The 20,005-nt window shown below is 43.6% G+C and overlaps 3 protein-coding genes across 3 annotated transcripts in view; 2 read left to right on the top strand and 1 right to left on the bottom strand.

The window, feature by feature from the left end:
• LOC306967802 (complement C1q-like protein 2) overlaps positions 1 to 20,005 on the top strand; it is a 339,758-nt gene that overhangs the window by 51,285 nt on the left and 268,468 nt on the right. The window lies entirely within an intron of this gene.
• Positions 1 to 20,005, top strand: part of LOC306967805 (complement C1q-like protein 2) — a 120,308-nt gene that overhangs the window by 38,906 nt on the left and 61,397 nt on the right. The window lies entirely within an intron of this gene.
• marco (macrophage receptor with collagenous structure) lies at positions 1,605 to 16,686 on the bottom strand. Its single transcript, XM_079563619.1, has 13 exons — positions 16,582 to 16,686; positions 12,314 to 12,412; positions 9,870 to 10,018; positions 9,463 to 9,580; positions 8,786 to 8,839; positions 8,553 to 8,606; positions 7,028 to 7,054; positions 5,700 to 5,759; positions 4,416 to 4,460; positions 4,210 to 4,331; positions 4,067 to 4,123; positions 3,686 to 3,848; positions 1,605 to 1,890 (listed from the first exon to the last, which is right to left on the bottom strand). Exons 1-13 carry the CDS (start codon positions 16,679 to 16,681, stop codon positions 1,760 to 1,762), a joined length of 1,179 nt encoding a protein of 392 aa, XP_079419745.1. The 5' UTR covers positions 16,682 to 16,686; the 3' UTR covers positions 1,605 to 1,759.

The raw sequence follows: 20,005 nt of genomic DNA, 5'->3' as shown, positions 1-20,005 counted from the left end.
CCGTAATATAAATAAACAGCAATAAGTGAAATTGCTTCACGATGCAGTTATACGGAGTTGACATCTGCGACACAGCTTCATAAATGGCTAACACACATGCTAATATGCTAACACACAAGCTAATATGCGTTTGGATTGACTCACCGCTCTGGTCCATCGCTGTTTACATTGTGGGACTCGCGTTGGTTATAAAAGTTAATCCACTTTGATTCTGGTGAAGGTTCACCAAACATCCATCAGTGACAGTCACAGAAAAACAATATTTTGGTGATAGTCGCTGAATCCCGGAGAAACAAACAGCTGAGTGGCCTCTTCCTGAAAAAGGTTGAATATAAACTCCTCGTCCTCGTAACCAAACGTGCTTCTTTTTCTCCGTCCGTGACATGATCGTTAGTTAAGAATAAAAAACAGGTGTGTCCAGAGTAGGTAACGAGCTCCATCTTCACAGCTGCAGCGCAAACATGACTGATCTGTTCAGACGCTCAGGGATGTGTTTGTTTTGGCCTCAGCTGACCTGGAAGCACCTCGGGCACATCCTTTTTTTTTTTTTTTTTTTTTTACATTTTTTACTCTTTGTTTCTCTCTTACGACAGAAATAATGAAAAAGCTGTTTTACAAATTAAAATCAGGCCGTAAGCATAGAATTAAGACATTACATTACAGACGTCGAGCACTTCCGTTCCGCTGTTACGACACAACTGAACACTCAGTCGTTCACCAGGAGAGGGAGGAGCAGCTGCTCAGAGAGCAGGATTCAGGAGGATTACTGAGAACTGCGTGAATGAAGCCACAAATCACTCTGGGGGCGTTTTTGATAAGGAAATAGCATAACAACATGGCTAAAAGCTCCAAAAAGTCGATTTTGCATGATATAGGACCTTTAAATATTCAGTCTTTATAGTTTCTAGCCTCCAATTTTTATTTTTCACTGCCTGAACATTTTCTCCCGTTCGGCTTTACCCAAATCTTAAAAGCTTCTTGAAAATGCAACCAAAAAAGAAACAAAACCATACAAAAAAGGATAAAAAAGCAACAACAAAGAAATACCAAAAAAACGACAAAGAAATAGAAAAAAACACAAAAAAGCAACAAAAAAGTCACAAAAAATGTGACAAAAAAGCAACAAAAAAAAAGTCAAAAATACTTTATATCAGTTTTGCAGGTCTTAGCTTTCAAATGAGGCATTACGGAAGCTTTTAGATTTGGGTAAAGCAGAACTGGAGAAAATGCGGTCGGTAGGAGGTAAATTTCCCACTGAATTGTTTTTTTTTTTGTGAGTCACATGACAAAAACGCCGCCCGCCGCCACATTGGTTTATGTTTTTAATCTAAACCATGTCAAAACTGAACCTGGTTTGAGCTCACAAAGCCTTTCTCACTTTTTTTTTTTTTTTTTTTTTACTGTCACAGAGCACAGAACAGACAACAACTACAACCACGGGGCACTGCACAGAACACAGCAACATCTAAAATCATAAAAATATCTACAGTATATTACGAAGTTTCTGGCCTATGATACGAACAAATGATTAGCAACCGTGATTAGCGGGCAGGGCTAACATAAGGCAATGCAAAAAGTCTTCTTGTTTGAAACCTTCAGTGTGTAAAAGTACTGCCTGACCAAAAAAAAGGACACTTGGTTTGATTATGTGATTTCATTCTTTTTGAGCTAGATACTGATTAGCTTCTGCCGACTTTAAGTCCATGGAAAGCTGTATATATTTCCTGAAACGTGATGACGTCGCAGGAAAAGAAGGTTCTCAGACACACTGCAGACCCACGTCCTCGTTGTGGTTGCAGTTGTTGATGCCCATTCCGGGGTGGGGACAATTGAAGATGTCTGTCTCTGTCCCTCTGCACTTCAACTCGTCCAGCCAGATCCTACCGGTGCCTGCAAAGCCAATGGATCAAACTTTAGAGAGAAACTCAACATAAAAGTACTTTTGCCTGACACAATTCAACACTTGAGCCAACAAAACGTCATAAAATAGGGATCATAATGGCTGAGTTAGGTCTAAGATGTTAAGGGGGGAAAAACAAGGGATGCACGTTTTCTAGTATTTCTATAGTTGGGAGTCCTTAGCGATTAGTAATAACAGTTATGGATGAAACCAGACGGGGTATTTCAAACCTGATCTACTCCATAACAGGAGTCACTCATTGGATCAGGGACATAATGACAACACGGGCATCACCGTGACTATAGCCTCATCTCTTCCAAATCTTCTAGTGTTAGCAGTGCTAAACAAACGAAGCAGAGGGGAAACTAAAGCACAGCAGCTCATGTTAAACTTGTGTCGTAGCACTGCACAACATCTGCACACAGCTGGAGGCTCTCGTAATAATCCAGGTCTCTGTCTTTGCTGTAAAAGCCCAAGTGGGGCCAAATGTAAAGTTTTAAAGGGGGGTATTATGCAAAATCAACTTTTTTTCAAGCTTTACATCATGTTATTATGTCATTCCCTCATTAAAAACATGCCTGAAGTGTTGCCTTGGCACATTCACGTATTTTTGAGTAATCTGTAAAAACTCTGATGGCGGCCATTTTAGGGATAGGTTTGCGTGAGTCCTCCTAGGAACGCTCCCACCTCCTGGAGACGCCTCCGAGCTTTCGTCACCAGCCGAGTAACCAACCACTGCTCCTCAGCAGAACCCCCTCCCCACTGATGCCACAGACAGAGTGTGGAGGGGGCGTGTCGGAAAGGGTCAGAGGTTCTTAAAGAGACAGAGGCCTATTTCAAGACATTCACTACAGCCATTTTGAGAGAGCAATTTTATACAAGGCAGTTATTCTAATTTACTGCATTTACAGACCAACAGAAGGTTTCGTCATCATTGTAGTGTGATATAGACTGGTGCTACAGTATGTGATTGAAAAAAGCATAATACCCCCTCTTTAAAAGAGTCCCTGAGCGTCTCAGAGCTCTTTCTTTTCCATGGTAGAACTCTTACTGAGTTTGTCTTAACTCTCACTAGATCCTCATGTTACTCAAGTGGGACACGCAGTACGCTGCCATCTAGCGGGCAGGAGTAAAAGTGCAGGACCAAAGCGAGACGCTGCAATGAATATTTCCCCCAAAATAGATGTTTAAATATCGATCGTTTTTTGGATTGATACGAGAATTGTGCGACGTAATATCGTGATGTATCGGCGGATCGATGTTGTTCAACACCCCTATTGACCACTGTGTGAAAAATGTATGTTTTCACCTGGTGTGTCTTGCCAAAAAATCTAGGCTCTTGGTTGCTCCCCTCCCCCTAGGAGAGCTGGTTGCAACAGCAAAGTTGTCTCATACAAGCCTAAGTAAGTGCTTTATTTGTCAAAATTGCATTCAGGTGTTAGTCCTGAGCCGCTGTGACTGAGCGCGGTGCTATTGTGGGCCAACCTGACCAGCATGTTGTTGGAGGAATAGGGGAAACCAGAGCTCAATGCTCCTCCTGTGGAAGCATAGCTTGACTTGAAAGACCAACCACAACTCCCATACTGAGAGTAAACAAACTTCTCATTTGTTTGACATCCAGAGTCTCTTCAGGAGGACACGTTAGGTCTAGAGCTCCAGCAGAAAACCACATAATGTTAAACCTTATTCATGGTAAACTACACGCTTTTTACAAAAGTAGGATTACACATGACACGACCCCCTGATGAAAGTGAATCCATGATTACATAGAGCCAAAGTGATTACCTGGTGAGGGAGTGAAGGTGTTCAGCACGCTCTGATAGCCCAGCATCCTGCAGATGACCTTCGCGTCCACAGTGTCAAAGCTGTCGTCGCAGACTGTGCCCCACTGGCCGCTGTACAACACCTCCACTCGGCCGCGGGACGGGCCCGGCACCAGGCGCACATTCTCTGGACACACGTGAGAATATGAGTACAACATCGCCATGATGACCCAAGTCAGTTTTTGTTTCCTTCTCTCCAAACACTGCTGCATCTTCTCAACCAGTGTGAAGGCCAGGTACAACCCCAAAATATCCTCTGTCTTAATTAGCTTTCCAATTTCCCACAAACCTAATCAACAATTCTACAGACCTATGCAGCCTCTGATTAAGAACCAATACTCACGTGGACGTGAAGCACTATCTCCTCTGGCACCCTTCTCTCCAGGTGGACCCGGTGGACCTTCATAAGCATGAAAACATGTTCAGTTCATTTACTTGAGTAACAACACGTTTTACAAATGTCAATGCAACACAAGACCCAAGAACTATGAGGGCTGCTAAAGACAACACTGATACAGATGTGTTACCTTGCCCTCCAGGCAGTCCCACGTCTCCAGGGTCACCCTTCGGTCCAAGTAATCCTGGGACTCCAGCAGCACCGGGCTCTCCTTAAATCACCACAACAGAAAAAAGTATCAGCAATTGTGTGACAGAACCTGAGTGCTACGCTCTGAAGAGACATGTCCACGTACCTCCCAGTCCGGCGTCTCCCGGGTCACCTTTGGGTCCTGCGGGGCCTGCAGACAAAACCCAGGGCAGGGTGGTTACGGACATATCGTTTTTATTTTATTTTTTATTTTTGTGGCACTCAAAAAGGGCACAAAGGGGGTGCTCTGACTATAGAGGGAAAACACTCCAGTCCACATGTGCTTTGTGGATCTGAAGAAAACGTTCGACCGTGTCCCTCGTAATGCCCTGTGAGGGGTGCTGTCCCTCGTGGTGTCCTGTGGTGGGGGGGTTTCCCTCGTGGTGCCCTGTGGTGGGGGGTTTCCCTCGATGTGCCCTGTGGGGGGTGCTCCGGGAGTATTGCCAGCAGTAACTCAGACCTGTTCCTGGTGCGTGTTGGTCTCCCCCAGGCCTGCCCTTTGTCACCGGTTCTGTTCATTACCTTTATGGACAGAATTTCTAGGCGCAGCCAGGGGCCGGAGGGCGTCCGGCATGGGAACCTCAGGACCTCATCTCTGCTGTTTGAAAATAATGTTGTTCTGTTGGCTTCATCAAATCAGGACCATCGGCGTTCTCAAGGTCAGGAAGAGTTTGGGCTTCAAGTGGAGAAGCTCGGAGTAGAGCCGCTGCTCCGTTATATGAGAGGTGGCTTGGGCATTTATTTCAGATGCCCCCTGGTTGCAACCTCGGGAGGTGTTCTGGGCTTAGAGGCCCCAGAAAGAGGGACTATGTCTCTGAGCTGGCCTGGTGTTGCCTCAGGGTCCCCCAGAACAATCAGGAAGTCTGGGCATCTCTGCTCAGACTGCTGCCTCCAAACCCGGCCCCGGATAAAGCGGAAGAAAATGGAGGAATGGATTGTGTGTGACACTTTTCTCCGAAATATTTAAAGGCACTTATAATAATAACACCATTGTTTGTACTGTATTTGGCTGTAGCACATTTTCTCTGCACTCTTTCTACATACTCATCCCTCAGGATCGCTTTAAAGTCTGTAAGATTGCAAAGTGAGGAGAGAGTGAGAGTGAAATTTTAACGTACTAGACTAATTCCTTCCTCCCTCCTTTCTGGAAAGGCAACTGGCAAAACTATACATTGCCCCGGTTGGTGGTAGTAAGCGACCAGAATCCCCATCGCTGCCCTGGGCCCAGCTTTGCTATGTCGGTAAATAATTTGATCCATAATAATGTAAAATGACACTGGAAACGATTACTGTACGCAAGCTTCATACTGTACTGCGTTTGCTGGACTGTAACTCAGCTCAAAACTACAACTCTAGAATGCATGTATCACACAACAATCTGAAAATGTACCTTGTGGGCCAGGCTCTCCCTTGGCTCCTGGTCCCTGATCTCCACCTGGACCAGTAGGACCTAAAACACAGCAATATTATAAGAAAAGAGACAAGAGAGAATTTTCCATGATATCTCGCGTGATGAGTAGTATTTGCCATTTGCACGCTAAGCAAATGCCACGGCGTGTGATCCAGCTGACTTAGCTCTTTGAACGGGAACAGAAAGTAGTTCATAATTGCCATCTGAACTTCATAACGGGGCGTTTTAGAGAAGTGAATGTGGAGAAGTGTGATGGGCTCGGTGTTCTTGGAGTACAGTTTCGAGGTGGGGCCAACGCGACGAGTGCTAAGCTAATGTCTTCCCATGCTCGAAGCTGCGGCGCCCGCGGTGTTACTGTCAGACGTACTACAGGGATTACTGTAGTACAACCACATACCGCACCAAATACAGCCACATCCTACGAAGCTGCAGGAAAGGAAAGTCATGTCTATAGAGTGACATAACACATATAAAAACTGACTTGGGGAAATTTGACTAACTTTTTAAAAAATGGTGTTAGAACTCTGTCTTAAAAAAGAAATCAAACATATTTTTCAAGTAAATTAAGATGTTTTCGTTTTATCTAATTTTGTGAGTGATTATTTGCCCCCAAAGACAGGTTTCTTTACAAATGAAGGGCAAATTTCTCTTATTTCTAGATGACTTTTTGCAGTGTATCGGACACGTGACCAGCGGTAGTTGAAGAATCGACCTGCTATGGCCAGAGTGTGACTTGACAAGTTTCATTTCATCCCAAACGGCAACCGAAACACCAGCAGAGAACAGCCTACAGTCTAAATACGCCGGGTCAGCATCATTTAGCCCTCGTGTTCGCTGTCTGTGAGTGAAATATGTCCATTTATCTCCATTTATTTGTAACTCCCTCTCTGCTGCCGCTGCTGGGAGTGGAGGATAATAAAATAAATAGTCCCATATGGTTGCAGCCGAGAGCCCTGGATCATTAGCTGTGAGCTTATACGTATTTGAAAGCTTCTGTGTATACAGTTGTAGCCTTAACCATGTAATAAGATTGTTTGGGTTTTGGGATATTAAACTGAGTCTGTGAAAAGCAGTCAGTTTGCTTGTTGATACAGCCTTGAACAATAAGTTAAAGTAGGAGTGGCTAGCGTTACGTTAGCATAAACTAATTTACTCAATTGGGACAAAAGGTATTTCACTCTGCTCCAAAGAGAAAAGTTATGGTAAAGAGCTTTAGCTATGTCATTCATAATGCAGCGTTATGGCAAGTTGTTTACATTTTACATACGGAATATACATATTAGCATGCAGAGTTAATAGCATCTCACCGGTCGGTCCTTGGGGTCCAGGTGGGCCTGCAACAACAAAACAGAATCCATTATACCTTCACCCCTCAAATGGTAATTGGCTGTTATGCTCCCGGGGCTCCATCAGCTCACATGTTTACTGAGCAGCTCCTCAATAAAGCGTCTGTATACAGGTTTAATGCTTATTTTACGCTTTTTAATCATGCTTTTACTTCCTGATTCAATCTAGAACACGATAAAACATTTGCAGTCTTTTATATGACGATTATAATTCACAAAAATGTAACATTCACAGCATTAAAGGGATTATACGGAGTTTAAAAATGATAAAACTAAGTATTTTCCTCCCCCTACTTGTTCCAGCCATGTCCTAATGTGTAGAATGAGCTCAGACCTGTTCACCACAACTGCCTCTAAAATCCTGCACTGTCACTCAAAAACGTGTTACTTCAGGTCTGAAGTGCCGTCATGCACGAGCTTAATGTAGAAGCTGCAGTTATGCATAAGACCTGAGGTGGCAGTAGTGAGTATAAAATGACCAACTTGCATCGAGTCCCATTGATTTTGATAGAGGGAGCTTAATGATTGGCTAATTTTTCATGCTTTTTAGCTCTTACCCCCGGCTCACATTGAATCCTGAACGGACACTCATATTCTAAAACTGTTGCTTTCAGCCAATGTGCGAAATACGGGGAAATATGCGGACTGATCTTGAGGGCGAAGGCAAACGTGGAAGACGAGAGCAAAGGTGCAGACACAAACGCACTTTGCACTCTTGCCGGCGGTCCATGTGAGCTGGAACAGTCGCACTTGAAGGGCCCATCACAGGCAGGGATCGGGCGCATTGTGAGGACTCAGTATGAAAACACTGTCGACATAGATAGATGGCACGTAGGCTACACTACTACACAACCACAATTTAAGTCGAGTAATTTGTTGACAGTCCCTAAATCTGACCGGTCATTAGTCTACGAGCGTTAGCCGCTTCCCCGTGTATGTCTGTCAGCTTCACAGACGGTGCAGCTCTCTGAATATCTGTAGAATATCCAACTAACTTCATCGACCGGACACTGGCGGTATCAATTCGAAGATGGGGACCCCCCCCCCCATATACTGACGGGTATTTCGCACACTGCTTTCAGTGACGCGGGAGGTGGCAAGCGTGTTGGATTGAAGTTTGCACTGTCACATCTCTTGTTCAGTTTCTTTCTCTGAATACTGAGGCAATTGTCTTCAAATAAAAAGCATTTTGCCACCTAAAAATAAGATATTTGTTCTGTTGAGATGGCAGTGTCCCAAATCTGCATCTGGTTGTTTCACCTTAGGCTCCTCCCGACATCGATTCGAGCATCATTTGAGAGACGCCTCCAGTCCCAATGAGTTTATGAATAATAAACACTACAGTCAATATATATTCCCTGTTAACTCATAAAGAGACTACAGATGTGTAAATACATTGGCTCATTCAATGAAAGCGGGCTGATGAATGAGAGCGGCGCACAAGCACATGTACATAAGTAGAATGGAAAATGACTGTTTCACTCACCAGCGTCTCCTCGGTCCCCCTTCATTCCGCTAAGTCCAACATCACCTTTTTCACCTGCACACACATAGCATCATCTTTTTCGCACCAGGCACTTAAAGCTACGGTAATGTGCATGCCTCACACCTTACATTTAGCATAAGGCAGCATCAATAAGATTAAAACTATAACAATTAAAACAGTTTTATGGAATGTATATGTATAATGTCAGGAGCCAAATGAAGACACTGACTGACCTTTGAATCCAGGCTCTCCTGGCCGTCCTGCACTCCCAGAAGGTCCTGGGGGTCCTGTTCACACAGATTGAACCATAAAACATTTGTTGTCACATATTACAGACATGAGACACAGCAGTGCAAATGAAAACATCAGCTCCAATACCAGGGAACACACAAAGAATCGGTGATAGGTGTACTGCTGATGCACATGTGGCGGAATACTATTCTATCCTCAGTGTCATGTGTTGGACGATTTGTAGGGTGTCTTTTCACACCCTTCACCCCCTTTCACTTTGTGTCGTCCTGTCCAGTAAAGCCAACAAGCTAAAAAATATATAAATGTACGCTATCTCTATACCTACCAAAGTCAAGATTAATTTGGTGGAGATAAACACGTGGAATAAGGTCTATTAAGTTGCTCACAAAGAGAATAGTGGAGGACTAAGCACATAGCCTTGAGGTACGCCCTTTATGAGGGATGAAAGCATTAAAACTAACTAACATCACAATAGCAGCAATACTAGTAGTAGTACTAGTAGCAGCAGCAGCCCATGCAGTAGTTCTTGTAGCAGTACCTTGTGAGGCTATTAGTGCTAATGTATGAGTCCAGTAGTTGGAGTTGTATGAGCAGTAGGGGTGGAGGCAGTAGTAGTGGAAGTGTTAGAAGTATTAGTAGTAGTCAGCAATACCGTTACCTGGAGTAAGGCTGAGAGCACTGATGCGAGAGTCCAGCCTCAGTGTACTGGAGTTTAACAGACCCACATTTGTCTGAAGCTTCTGGATCTGACCCTCTGCTCCACACAGATTGTCCACCTGCACAACCACAGTTACACCTGTCGTAATCGCTTTACTTTAAGTCAATGACAATATGGCAAAACTCTTGTCATGTTGTGTACCATTTTAGAAAACCGTGTAGAAAATTATATCTCTCATTCTGCTGGCATTTAGCAAATAATAAGATTTTTTTTTATCTCATTGACCTAAAAAAGTAAAATTTAATTCTGGTTTCATGTCAGACAGTGAGTAAAAAATGCAAATGTTTATTTTTATAAAGTGTACGTAAACATCTGGTTCCCACTGTATGTGAATGTAGCGTCCTAACCTGGTGTTGTAGGGTCCACAGTTGTCCCCGGATTCTTTGTGTCTCCTGGCTGTTGTTCTGGACTTGGGCCGGTATGCCTCCAGGACCTCCTGACTGTGCAGCGGACGTCGGTGTGAACTTGTGAGACACTGATGACTGTAGCGAGAAAACTGGACAAAACCAAACATGTTGGTAAAGACTGTACCTTTAATCATTAACAGCACACTTGCTTTACGTGGTGGCATTATCCATTCATTCCTTGTTCACTCTTTGGTCATGTAAAGTATGTTGGTAGCCAAAGCTGCCCTGGGACACACAGACGGAAGCAGGGCTGCCATTCAGCAGCAACAGCTCCTCTGAGCAATACCAATACAAGTGATCTGTTATTAAAGAGATGTGGTATTGAGTGGGAGAGAACAGCCTGTTTCAAGGGCATTAAGGATGAATTTCCCTTTATTATTAGATTATTAATAATGTGGCACCTCCACCAATTTAAAGGTCAAATGAACCTCTGATCAGATGGTCAGAACAACTAGGTCAACGGTCAATGGCCAATGCGCCATACCAAAACAAAAAGCAGCATTAGGACATTAGATGAAGGCCTAATACGGCAGAAACGTGTAGGCAAATTTGGCCATGCTGCAAAAAAGGCCTTTTACCAACACTTCAGTGCCTCAGTTTTGTATCTTTTTAAAATCAAATACTGATCCCTGCGCTGTAGAGCACCAAAGTTAGATTTTTTTGAAAGAACCAGAATATCCAAGCAGCACTCCTGCATGTTTTGGTTTGCTTGACAGCATAAGGACAAGTGGCATTTTCTTTTAAAACAATGATCTCAGAAAGGAAGAACCCACTAAACCCACTAAAAATATGCAAAGACTTAAAATGATTTTGCCTGGATGTGAAACAACATTTTCTGGGAAATTAGTCATTGAAAAAAAACAACAACAACAACAACAACTAAACTTTACATCTGAGAAGGGCAGGGGGTGGGTATAGACTATAGAGGAACACGTCTTCCCTGATGAATTGTCCTTTTTTTAATAAAATGTAAATGCTGTCTGTAAATATTATGAACTGTGTTGTTTTATGCTGCAGTATTTTGTAATTCTATGTCCCGGGACTGCAGATGGAAATTAGCTCCAAGAGCTAAAGTCTGTTACAAAGCATTTTTTCACATGTTGATTAATGCTCCTGTACATGTCCCTTTCAAATAAATAAATTAACTAAACTAAATTTTATGGAAGTGACTCACAGGAGGTGCTGTGAGGATACGTTCATGCTGGTTAACGCAGAGCAAGAAGTACTTCCTGCTTTTCACAAAGTTCTTTGTATTATACTTCACTTCTCTGCCCCTCTGTACTACATCTGTACTAACAACCCATGATGCAATGGGTTTAAATAGTGTTAGATGCTTTTTAAAGGTATCCAAACAAGTGATGCAGTGTTTCTTGTCAAAGCAAGTGTCAGGAAACAACTGTTGAGTTGCTCAACAATAATCATTGCATTGTAAATGTGACAATTGCGAAAGAAAAACAGACCATGTGCGCTGTTTTGTGTCAAAATATAACACATTTTCCTCCAGCGATCCAGGAAATCAGAGGCTGAATTAGCACAGTGTTAGCATTGGCGGTCCGCCCTGTTCAAGCTTCTACTTAACTCAAGTGAACAATCAGGATGTGTGGGCGGCCATGGAACACATGAGAATGGCACACCGCGTCTCCTTCCCTTCACCTCCCAAACCAGTCCAAAAGCAAACTGCGGCAGACCCATGGGCCGAAGTGGTCTTGGGTTGGGGCGCTTTGAACCCTCCCTTGGACCTCTCTTTGGACCCCCTTTGGGCGGTCCAAAACGGCTCCGGCCCATTTTGTATCAACATGGGGCTGAAAAGTACTTCAGAATCCCTGAGTTATGCGTAATCTTTGATATCTAAACATAACTTGCACCAACATAATTCTAGCAAATACTTTACAAGAGTTCATGGAGAGGTTGTGGCCATATGTGACTTGATTCGTTCCTCCCCCATAGAATGTCTTACTTTGTCATTGTGCACAGTTTATCTCGAGGCCTTTGGCAAAAGTTCATATGTTCTCGATCTTTGTGTTCCTCTGTGAGGGCACGTGGAGCTGTGATGTGAGAAGAGACCAGAGGAGAGTGGACAGCCCTGACGACGCCCCAGAGCTCAAGTGGGGGAAGAGGACTTCTAGGGTTATTCTTGCATTTGACAACATTGTATGTAATAGGCCGGGGGGAGAAACGATGGACTTTTCTTTGTGTGTTTTCCGTAATTCAAATACTGAATGTAAGAAACCTTTTTTTCAGGCAGAAGGGGAAGAGTTGGTGGTTTGATCAAATTTCTCTAATTTGATAAAACCCCCAAAGAATCAAGACAAATTTCCATTGATTGTGGAAGAAACCCAACATTTGGCAACACTTCTTTCCCAAACCAAACCAAACGCAGTCACCTTTGTACAGGAGGAAGATGTTCAGCGGCGTCTGGAGGATGAGGTACACCACGATCACCGTCAAACACCACGGCCTCCTCTGTGGGGCGCGCTTCAGACCTGCAAACACCCACACAAGACACCATCACAGTTATCTGGTGAGACAGGAGACGTTCGGAATCATACCCCCGGCTCTGAGCGCGGACATGAGCGACAGCTGTCAGTCAGACGTCAGCCCGGAGTGTGGTCAGGGGGGGGGCTGAAGTCAAGACATGGACAAGACGAAAATGAACTCGCTCAAACATAACCTGAACTTTACTGAAAAGGCCCATAAAGACACATCAGATTTCTCGCAACAACTAAGTTTTAAGTTTGATAGCTGACATTGCAAAACCTGCCTGAAAGAAAACTACGCACAGACTTCAACCTATCCAAAACTGCCGTGCATCTTCGTACCTGTGCCAATAAAAGAGACCATATTGCACCCATTTTAGCTTTTCTACACATCTAGCCTGTCCAGCTAGAATACACGATTTTGCTCTTCTTTACAAAGACTTGTGTCTGGAACCAGGGGCATGTGGCGTGTTTTGTAAGGAAGTTACAAAATACGGAGGAAGTTAGTGGTTTTACATTAGTCAGAAGAGTGGAGACGAATTTGAATGATCTCTGTTGTTTTTGTCACAAAAACGTAAGGAAACGTAAGTCTGTTTTAATCAATGTGCGTTTGGAACGGGACAAAGAAACTTTCGATAGACGGCAACAAGAGGAAAATGTTAGAGAAGATGAAGCGTCAACGTCTACACAGGTACATTCTGTTTGGCTCCTGTCGTGACAATGTCGGTGATTGATATGAAACTTTTAAAGATTTGATATGTAAGCAAAGTTCCAGACGAGATGGTCCTACTTTTGAACAGATACAAAAAGTAAGGGTGGATGGCAGACCAGGCAACGCTACATCACCACTACAGCCCAAATATGTGCTCTTCCAAAGGGAAGGTCTATTAGAAATTCACCAAAACAGGCCCGAGAAAAAAAAGGCTGTGGATGTGCCTTAATAATCTGTGGGACACACTGCCCCCTGCTGTTAGAGCAGCCACAACCCTGTTCTCTACTGTTCAGTCATTTTTTTTTTTTTTTTTTTTTTTTTTACAATCAGTGCGAAACAAGGCTGCACTGAATGTGCTTTTAGAAGTAGAGTAGAAAAACTCCTGGTTCTGGGTGAGGAACACATTCATTAAGTAGCTTTCTAAGTAATGTTGCAGCACAAACACCATATATATTTGACCAAAGGTTGTGTTTCAGGAGAAAGACACATCTCTACTCTAGTCTGAGCCATATTTGTAATAAAATACGGTTTGTGGCTTTAAGACTCTATAGTATACATATAATTGTAAATTAACATTCAGAAAGATTTTATTAATGGTTGTACAGTTTTCTGAAATATTCCTATTGTAACTCTAATAAAAGAAAGCTTGATTGTATTATTAAATCAGAAATTGTTGCTGGATTGATCAGAAATTCTAAAGAAATGTGTGAAAAGAAGGAATCCTCAGGAAGAGTAGCTTAAACAGCATACAAACACTAGTTTTTTATCATTTAGCTTTTAAATAATTCATTTTTCTCCACGGTTTTTACCTCATCAAATTATTCACTGTTTACATTTGTGCCACATTTTGATGCAAATTGAAATTGGGCACAGTTTTTTGTATTATTATTATATTTTTTTTTACACATAACAGGGATTTGTTTGTGTAAGCTTTTCATGTTTGTGTAGGGTTTTCATTGTAGATAAAGGTTCTTCAGCCGTCATCTGTACTCTGGATCAAAAGTACACAGAAGTATGCAGGAACTCCTTACACACAAACAGCAGGCTGGAGAAGAAGACCGCCAGGAAACCAGCAGACTCTAAGGACCATGTCAGGTTCCACATTCAGTGACTATACTCTCCCATCTTCAGCTAGTCTTTTGGCTCATTGAGGTATTTCTCCCTTCAAAATTGGAAATTCATCCCCTCGCACTGGAGGTTCATACTCTGCCTGCTGCCAAAACGTCAAATAATTTGTGCCGCCGACGAAGCTTCTTGAAATGAGAGGCAGAACAACCAAAACTTCAACTACAACCTTTGTCCTCACTGCACTGGTTTCAACGTAATCCTTAATTCAAGGTCATTTTTCCAGAGCAGATAGACCTGTCACACCAAACTAAATTTAAACTTAGTCAACACTGTTTAAGTCATAAAGTACACGAACAAAATCACTTCTAAAACCACTCGAAATGACTGTCGGTCTACACAGGCTCTTTAAACCTATATTTAGACACTTCAGCTCTGATACTCCAGCAGTATAGAGCAATGCCGCCACCTTCTGGTGACTGCTGGGTCATTTTCATGAACTTTGGATAGTTTAAGCTCCACATGCTATGGGGGTCATTTAGGGCCGGATTTTAGCAACATGGGCCCCGGGGCTAAAGTTTCTTCAGGCCCCTCCATATACTGTATGTCTGTCTGATTTCTCTCTATCTACAATGAAAGGATAAATGAATGACTTTTTAAATTTGAACATGCACAAGTAACTTCTTAAACATAGTACTAGTTTAAAAATATAAACAAAATGACCCCAATTTGAGCTCCGTGGCCCTCACAGAAGAACCTTTGCTACTGCCAGACTGGTGGGGGGACACATTGGAAAAGGAGGTCTGGGGATCCTCCTACACAGATCTCTTTTATTTTAATGGTGCAATTTTCTTATGCATTTTAACAGACCAATAGGAACATATTTTTTCCCAGTGTTAACTCAAAGAAAATGGTTTACGGTCCTGATGTTTATGTTCAAGGCCGTCAATGGTCTGGCCCCGGCCTACCTTGCCGAATTAGTAACGGTCTACGAACCAGCCAGAACTCTGCGCTCCTCTGAACACACCTCCCTCGTCACTCCCAAGTTCAAATACAAAAAGTTTGGAGGCCGGTCATTTGCCGCGCAAGGCCCAAAGCTGTGGAACGCACTTCCGGTACAGCTTCGAAACATCACTGACTTGAGTGTTATTAAATCACAGTTGAAGACACGTATTTTCAGAAAAGCTTTCGATACATAGCCATCGACTCGACTGCTGTTTTTATGTGTTTTTGTATTTAATGTTGTCTACTGTGATTCTTGTTTTTATCCTGGAAAGCGCTCTGGGCACCTTCTGGTTGTTGTTGGGCGCTATACAAATAAAATTTGATTGATTGATTGATTGATAGTCTTGGTTTAGTCCTGGTTTAGACCTGGTTTAGTCTTGGGTACAAAGTCATCTGATTAAGCCTTACATGTGACTAAGTCTGCAAAGAGAAAGAGGGAACTCTCTCCTTGTCTCTTTTTGTCCATAGGCCCTTCAGGCTGCTTGGCCCCTGGACTTGGCCCCTGTAAGCCGCTGCATAAATCTGGCCTTGCGAGTAGCATGTGAACAATTGTAACAGCGGCAAAGTTGTTTGTGCTTTTTTTACTCACTCAGCATTTTCTCATGTATTTATTGGATTTGGAACCTTAATTCTACAATACACACAGCCGCTGGATGCAAAAAGCTATCTTCTATTTTCCAGTTTCCACTCACTATTTTGCACCTGTCTTGATAAATGAGCCCGTATGTGTTTTAATATTTATTTCATTATTTAGGCTTTACGTTTTTATCTTGCTTCAGTAAAATAGTTTGATAAGTGTAGACTTTTAAGGCCATTGCACTACTTTGACTACTCAATGGTTTAAAGGAACAGGCCACCGTTTTTCCATACTGGGATATGTTCTTACCTGAGCTTAGACGAGTTGATGCGTGACTGTCTGGTCGTTTGTGCGTGTCCTCAGTCACCCAAAAACGACCAAGGATGTTGTTAGCATTTGGCCTCTCCCAGTATATTCCTATGGCTCCAAACAGGGGTGAAGTTGGAAGCTACCATGCTCTTCCACGGGCACAAAGACCAGAGAGGTACGCATCAACTCGTCTAAGCTGTATGGACAAACGGGGGCCTGTTCCTTTAAGGTTCAAGTAAAAATATCAACCGAGGTAAGAAAATTCCACTCAAAGTAAGATAACATTTGATGAAATAGAAAAATCACAACATTTGGAAGATGGTTTTGGATTAGTGTAAACTGGTTAAAATAAAGAACGATTTCTCTCGCTCAAAGCACGTCCAAGAGTCCTAAAATCCGAGCTCATGTGTCATTTTGAACATCCTTCACTCAAAATGAAAAGCCGTGATGCGGGAAAGTCAACAAACATTTTACTCTATCAATGTTAAGTTTCTTTGCCGCACTGACCGTCATGCTGGAAGCTGTAGACGTCGGAGTCGCTGAGGGACATCCCGAACAGGGGGTTGTTGTGGGTCGACATGTCGTCCGCGTCCACCGAGCTGTCCATGTCCAGACTGCCCTCTCCTTTTATGTCAACATGTCTTTAGTAGTACGAGGGGGGAGAGGCGTGCCCGGGGGTGTTACGCCACTGCCGGCCGTTCTGACACAGCTCTGACACCAGTGCACTGTGAAGCAAGACATAGACATTCAAACACACACACATCGGATTTAGTGAAAGGACTTTGACTTTGGAAGATATTCTCCATTTTACACTTTACTGTCTATTTGCTTGTTTGGCTGGCATTGTTTATAGTTTTACATTTTTCAAGTGGAAGCTTCTTTCTTTCAATGTTTATATTGATTTGTTTCAATGGTTCATCACTTTACTGTCCCCTGTAGTCAAATGTTCCCCCTGTGTCCATCCCATCCAGTATTTTCCAACGTTCTACCGGTATTTACCGGGAGACTTATCCATGCATTTGTCTCCAGCAGGTTAGACTACTGTAACGGCCTACTCACTGGCCTCTCTAAACGAGCTATCAGACAGCTACAGTACATCCAGAACGCTGCTGCTCGAGTCCTGACAAGAACCAGGAAATACGACCATATTAGTCCAGTGCTCCGGTCTCTGCACTGGCTTCCTGTCACTCAGAGAATAGACTTTAAAACAGCTCTGCTCGTGTACAAGTCTTTTCATGGTTTAGCTCCAAAGTACATCTCTGACATGTTAGAGCCGTATGAACCATCTCGGGCCCTGAGAACTTCAGGGAGGGGCCTCCTGGTGGTTCCCAGAGTCAATAATAAACACGGTGAGGCTGCATTTCAGTTTCATGCAGCTAAAATCTGGAACAGTCTTCACGAGGATGTGAGACAGGCCTCAACTCTGACAATGTTCAAATCCAGGCTGAAAACAGTTCTTTTTACCAATGCATATGACTGAAAGTATTTTATCTGCACTCTCGCCTTTTACTGTAATTGATAAATTTTATGTTGATGTTTTTATTGATTCTATTTGTTTTCAACTGTGAAGCACTTTGAATTGCCTTGTGTATGAATTGTGCTCTACAAATAAACTTGCCTTGCCTTGCCTATTTATGATAGAGGACCTCTGAGAAAAATAATGACCGCTGCCAATGGCAACGGAGTTCGTGCTTGTAATACAGGTCTTTCATATCACTCCGCACGTAGTAGTCGAGGATACTATCTCTGTCCCCGTCACTGTAAGAGAAGTTGGGGGAATCGCTCGTGAAGTTAGCGGGAGTTCAACTTACCGAGAGATTCACCACCATTCCTCCAACTGCACCTTCAACTAAGTAGCTAGGCTAGCTACGAGTCTTGCTGCTACTAACCTAGCCAAACGTTGCCAAGTAACACACAAACTTTTGGGAACTATTTGCCACATACATCATTAAATAAACCTTTCGACCTTCATTAAAGTGTATGTTATGTTGTGTGTGTTCAGTTGGTCAAATGGCCTTATAATAAACGGGATAACTCATCATTTATTAAGTAAGGGGTAATGTTTAGAACGCTGGTCATTATCGGGAAAATAAGTACCGACAAGGAGAACCGGCCCTGAAGGCGAGGCCCCGCCCAGGTGGGAATCGAACCCGGGATAAATGAAACGCAACTAACACGCACAATAACTTTTTCTGAATACTGCACTGATTCAATGTTTCTCCATAAATTTAACGAGTGAGAAAAGTGCTAATGTAATGTACATGTAGGCGGCTGGTTCTGCAGTGTGTGGGGGAAGGAAGGAAGCGCTCGCAGCTGAGGTGGACAGAAACACTGGATGGGGAAGTTGACTGTAAGACGCTGTATTAAGAAACTTGTGAAATTCTAACTCGAGATGAAGTCCTTGTGTGCACTTTGGCAACATGTAACTAACAGAATGAACTTTATTGCGCCCTGAAGGGAAATTTGCCGAGGGTTACATTGCTACATCGTTCCTTTAAAACACACACAAATGTAGGCTATAGTGGACAGACTCGATTCAAATGTTTGATTAAGTAAGTAATAGTCTGTCTTCATTTGTTTCTTCCAACCTTATATCAGCACTGATAAGTCTATATTTTATTTCCCCGACTCAGCTCCCTCTTCACCACAACAGTCCGATACAGCGACCTGCTGACGCCGCACCGACCCGTCTGTCGATCTCACGCTCCATCTGTCTCTCACTCGTGAACAAGACCCCGAGATACTTGAACTCCTCCACTTGAGGTAAGGACTCCCCACCGACCTGTATAGGGGAAGCCTCCTTTTTCCAGTGGAGAACCATGACCTCAGATTTGGAGGTGCTGATCCTCATCCCGGCCGCTTCATACTTGGCTGCAAACCGCCCCAGAGCAGCTGACGGTCCTGATCAACATAACAACATCGTCTGCAAACAGCAGATCCTGAGGCTCCCAAACCGGACACCCTCCGGCCCCTGGCTGCGCCTAAAAATGATAATTGTTCATTATAAAGGTAATGAACAGAACCGGTGACAAAGGGCAGCCCTGGCGGAGACCAACACGCACCGGGAACAGGTCTGACTTACTGCTGGAGATCTGAACCAAGCTCCTGCTGCGGTCATACAGGGAACGGACAACCCTTAACAGAGGGCCCCGGACCCCATACTCCTGGAGCACCCCCCACAGGGCACCACGAGGGACACGGTCGAACGCTTTCTCCAGATCCACAAAACACATGTGGACTGGTTGGGCGAACTCCCACGAAACCTCGAGCACCCGACGGAGGGTATAGAGCTGGTCCAGTGTGCCACGACCAGGACGAAAACCGCATTGTTCCTCCTGGATCCAAGGTTCAACTATCGGCCAGATCCTCCTCTCCAGCACCCCGGAATAGACCTTACCGGGGAGGCTAAGGACGGTGATCCCTCTGTAATTGGAACACACCCTCCGATCCCTCTTTTTAAAGAGAGGGACCACCAGCCCGGTCTGCCAATCCAGGGGCACTGTCCCCGACCGCCACACGATGTTGCAGAGACGTGTCAGCCAAGACAGTCCTACAACATCCAGAGACTTAAGGTACTCAGGGCGAATCTCATCCACCCCCGGAGCCTTGACTTCAGCTTGGGTGATGGAAGAGCCCACCTCCGAGTCTCCAGCCTCTGCTTCCTCATCGGAAGACGGTTGGACAGTTGATGTTTCATGACAAATAAAGAGCCTTTATTTTTTAAGCACCGGGAAACAGTTATTGAGAAAAAAGGAAAAGAAAACACAGTAAGGCCCAAAATGAGTAGGCTTATTATCTATTTTTTTATTGAATGTTTTTGCATCAAAATTAGGCATGTAGGCTATTTAGTTTAGTTTACTTATTTGTTTGAGCAGTAAACGTTCTGCTCGTTCTGCTGAAGCAAAAGCTTATGAGCGCCCACCCTGGAATC

This window comes from Gobius niger, assembly GCF_951799975.1.
Source record: "Gobius niger genome assembly, chromosome: 9".
NCBI classification, from domain to species: Eukaryota; Metazoa; Chordata; class Actinopteri; order Gobiiformes; family Gobiidae; genus Gobius; species Gobius niger.
Note: the sequence above shows the minus strand (reverse complement) of the source record. Positions and strands in the feature narration are given on the sequence as shown.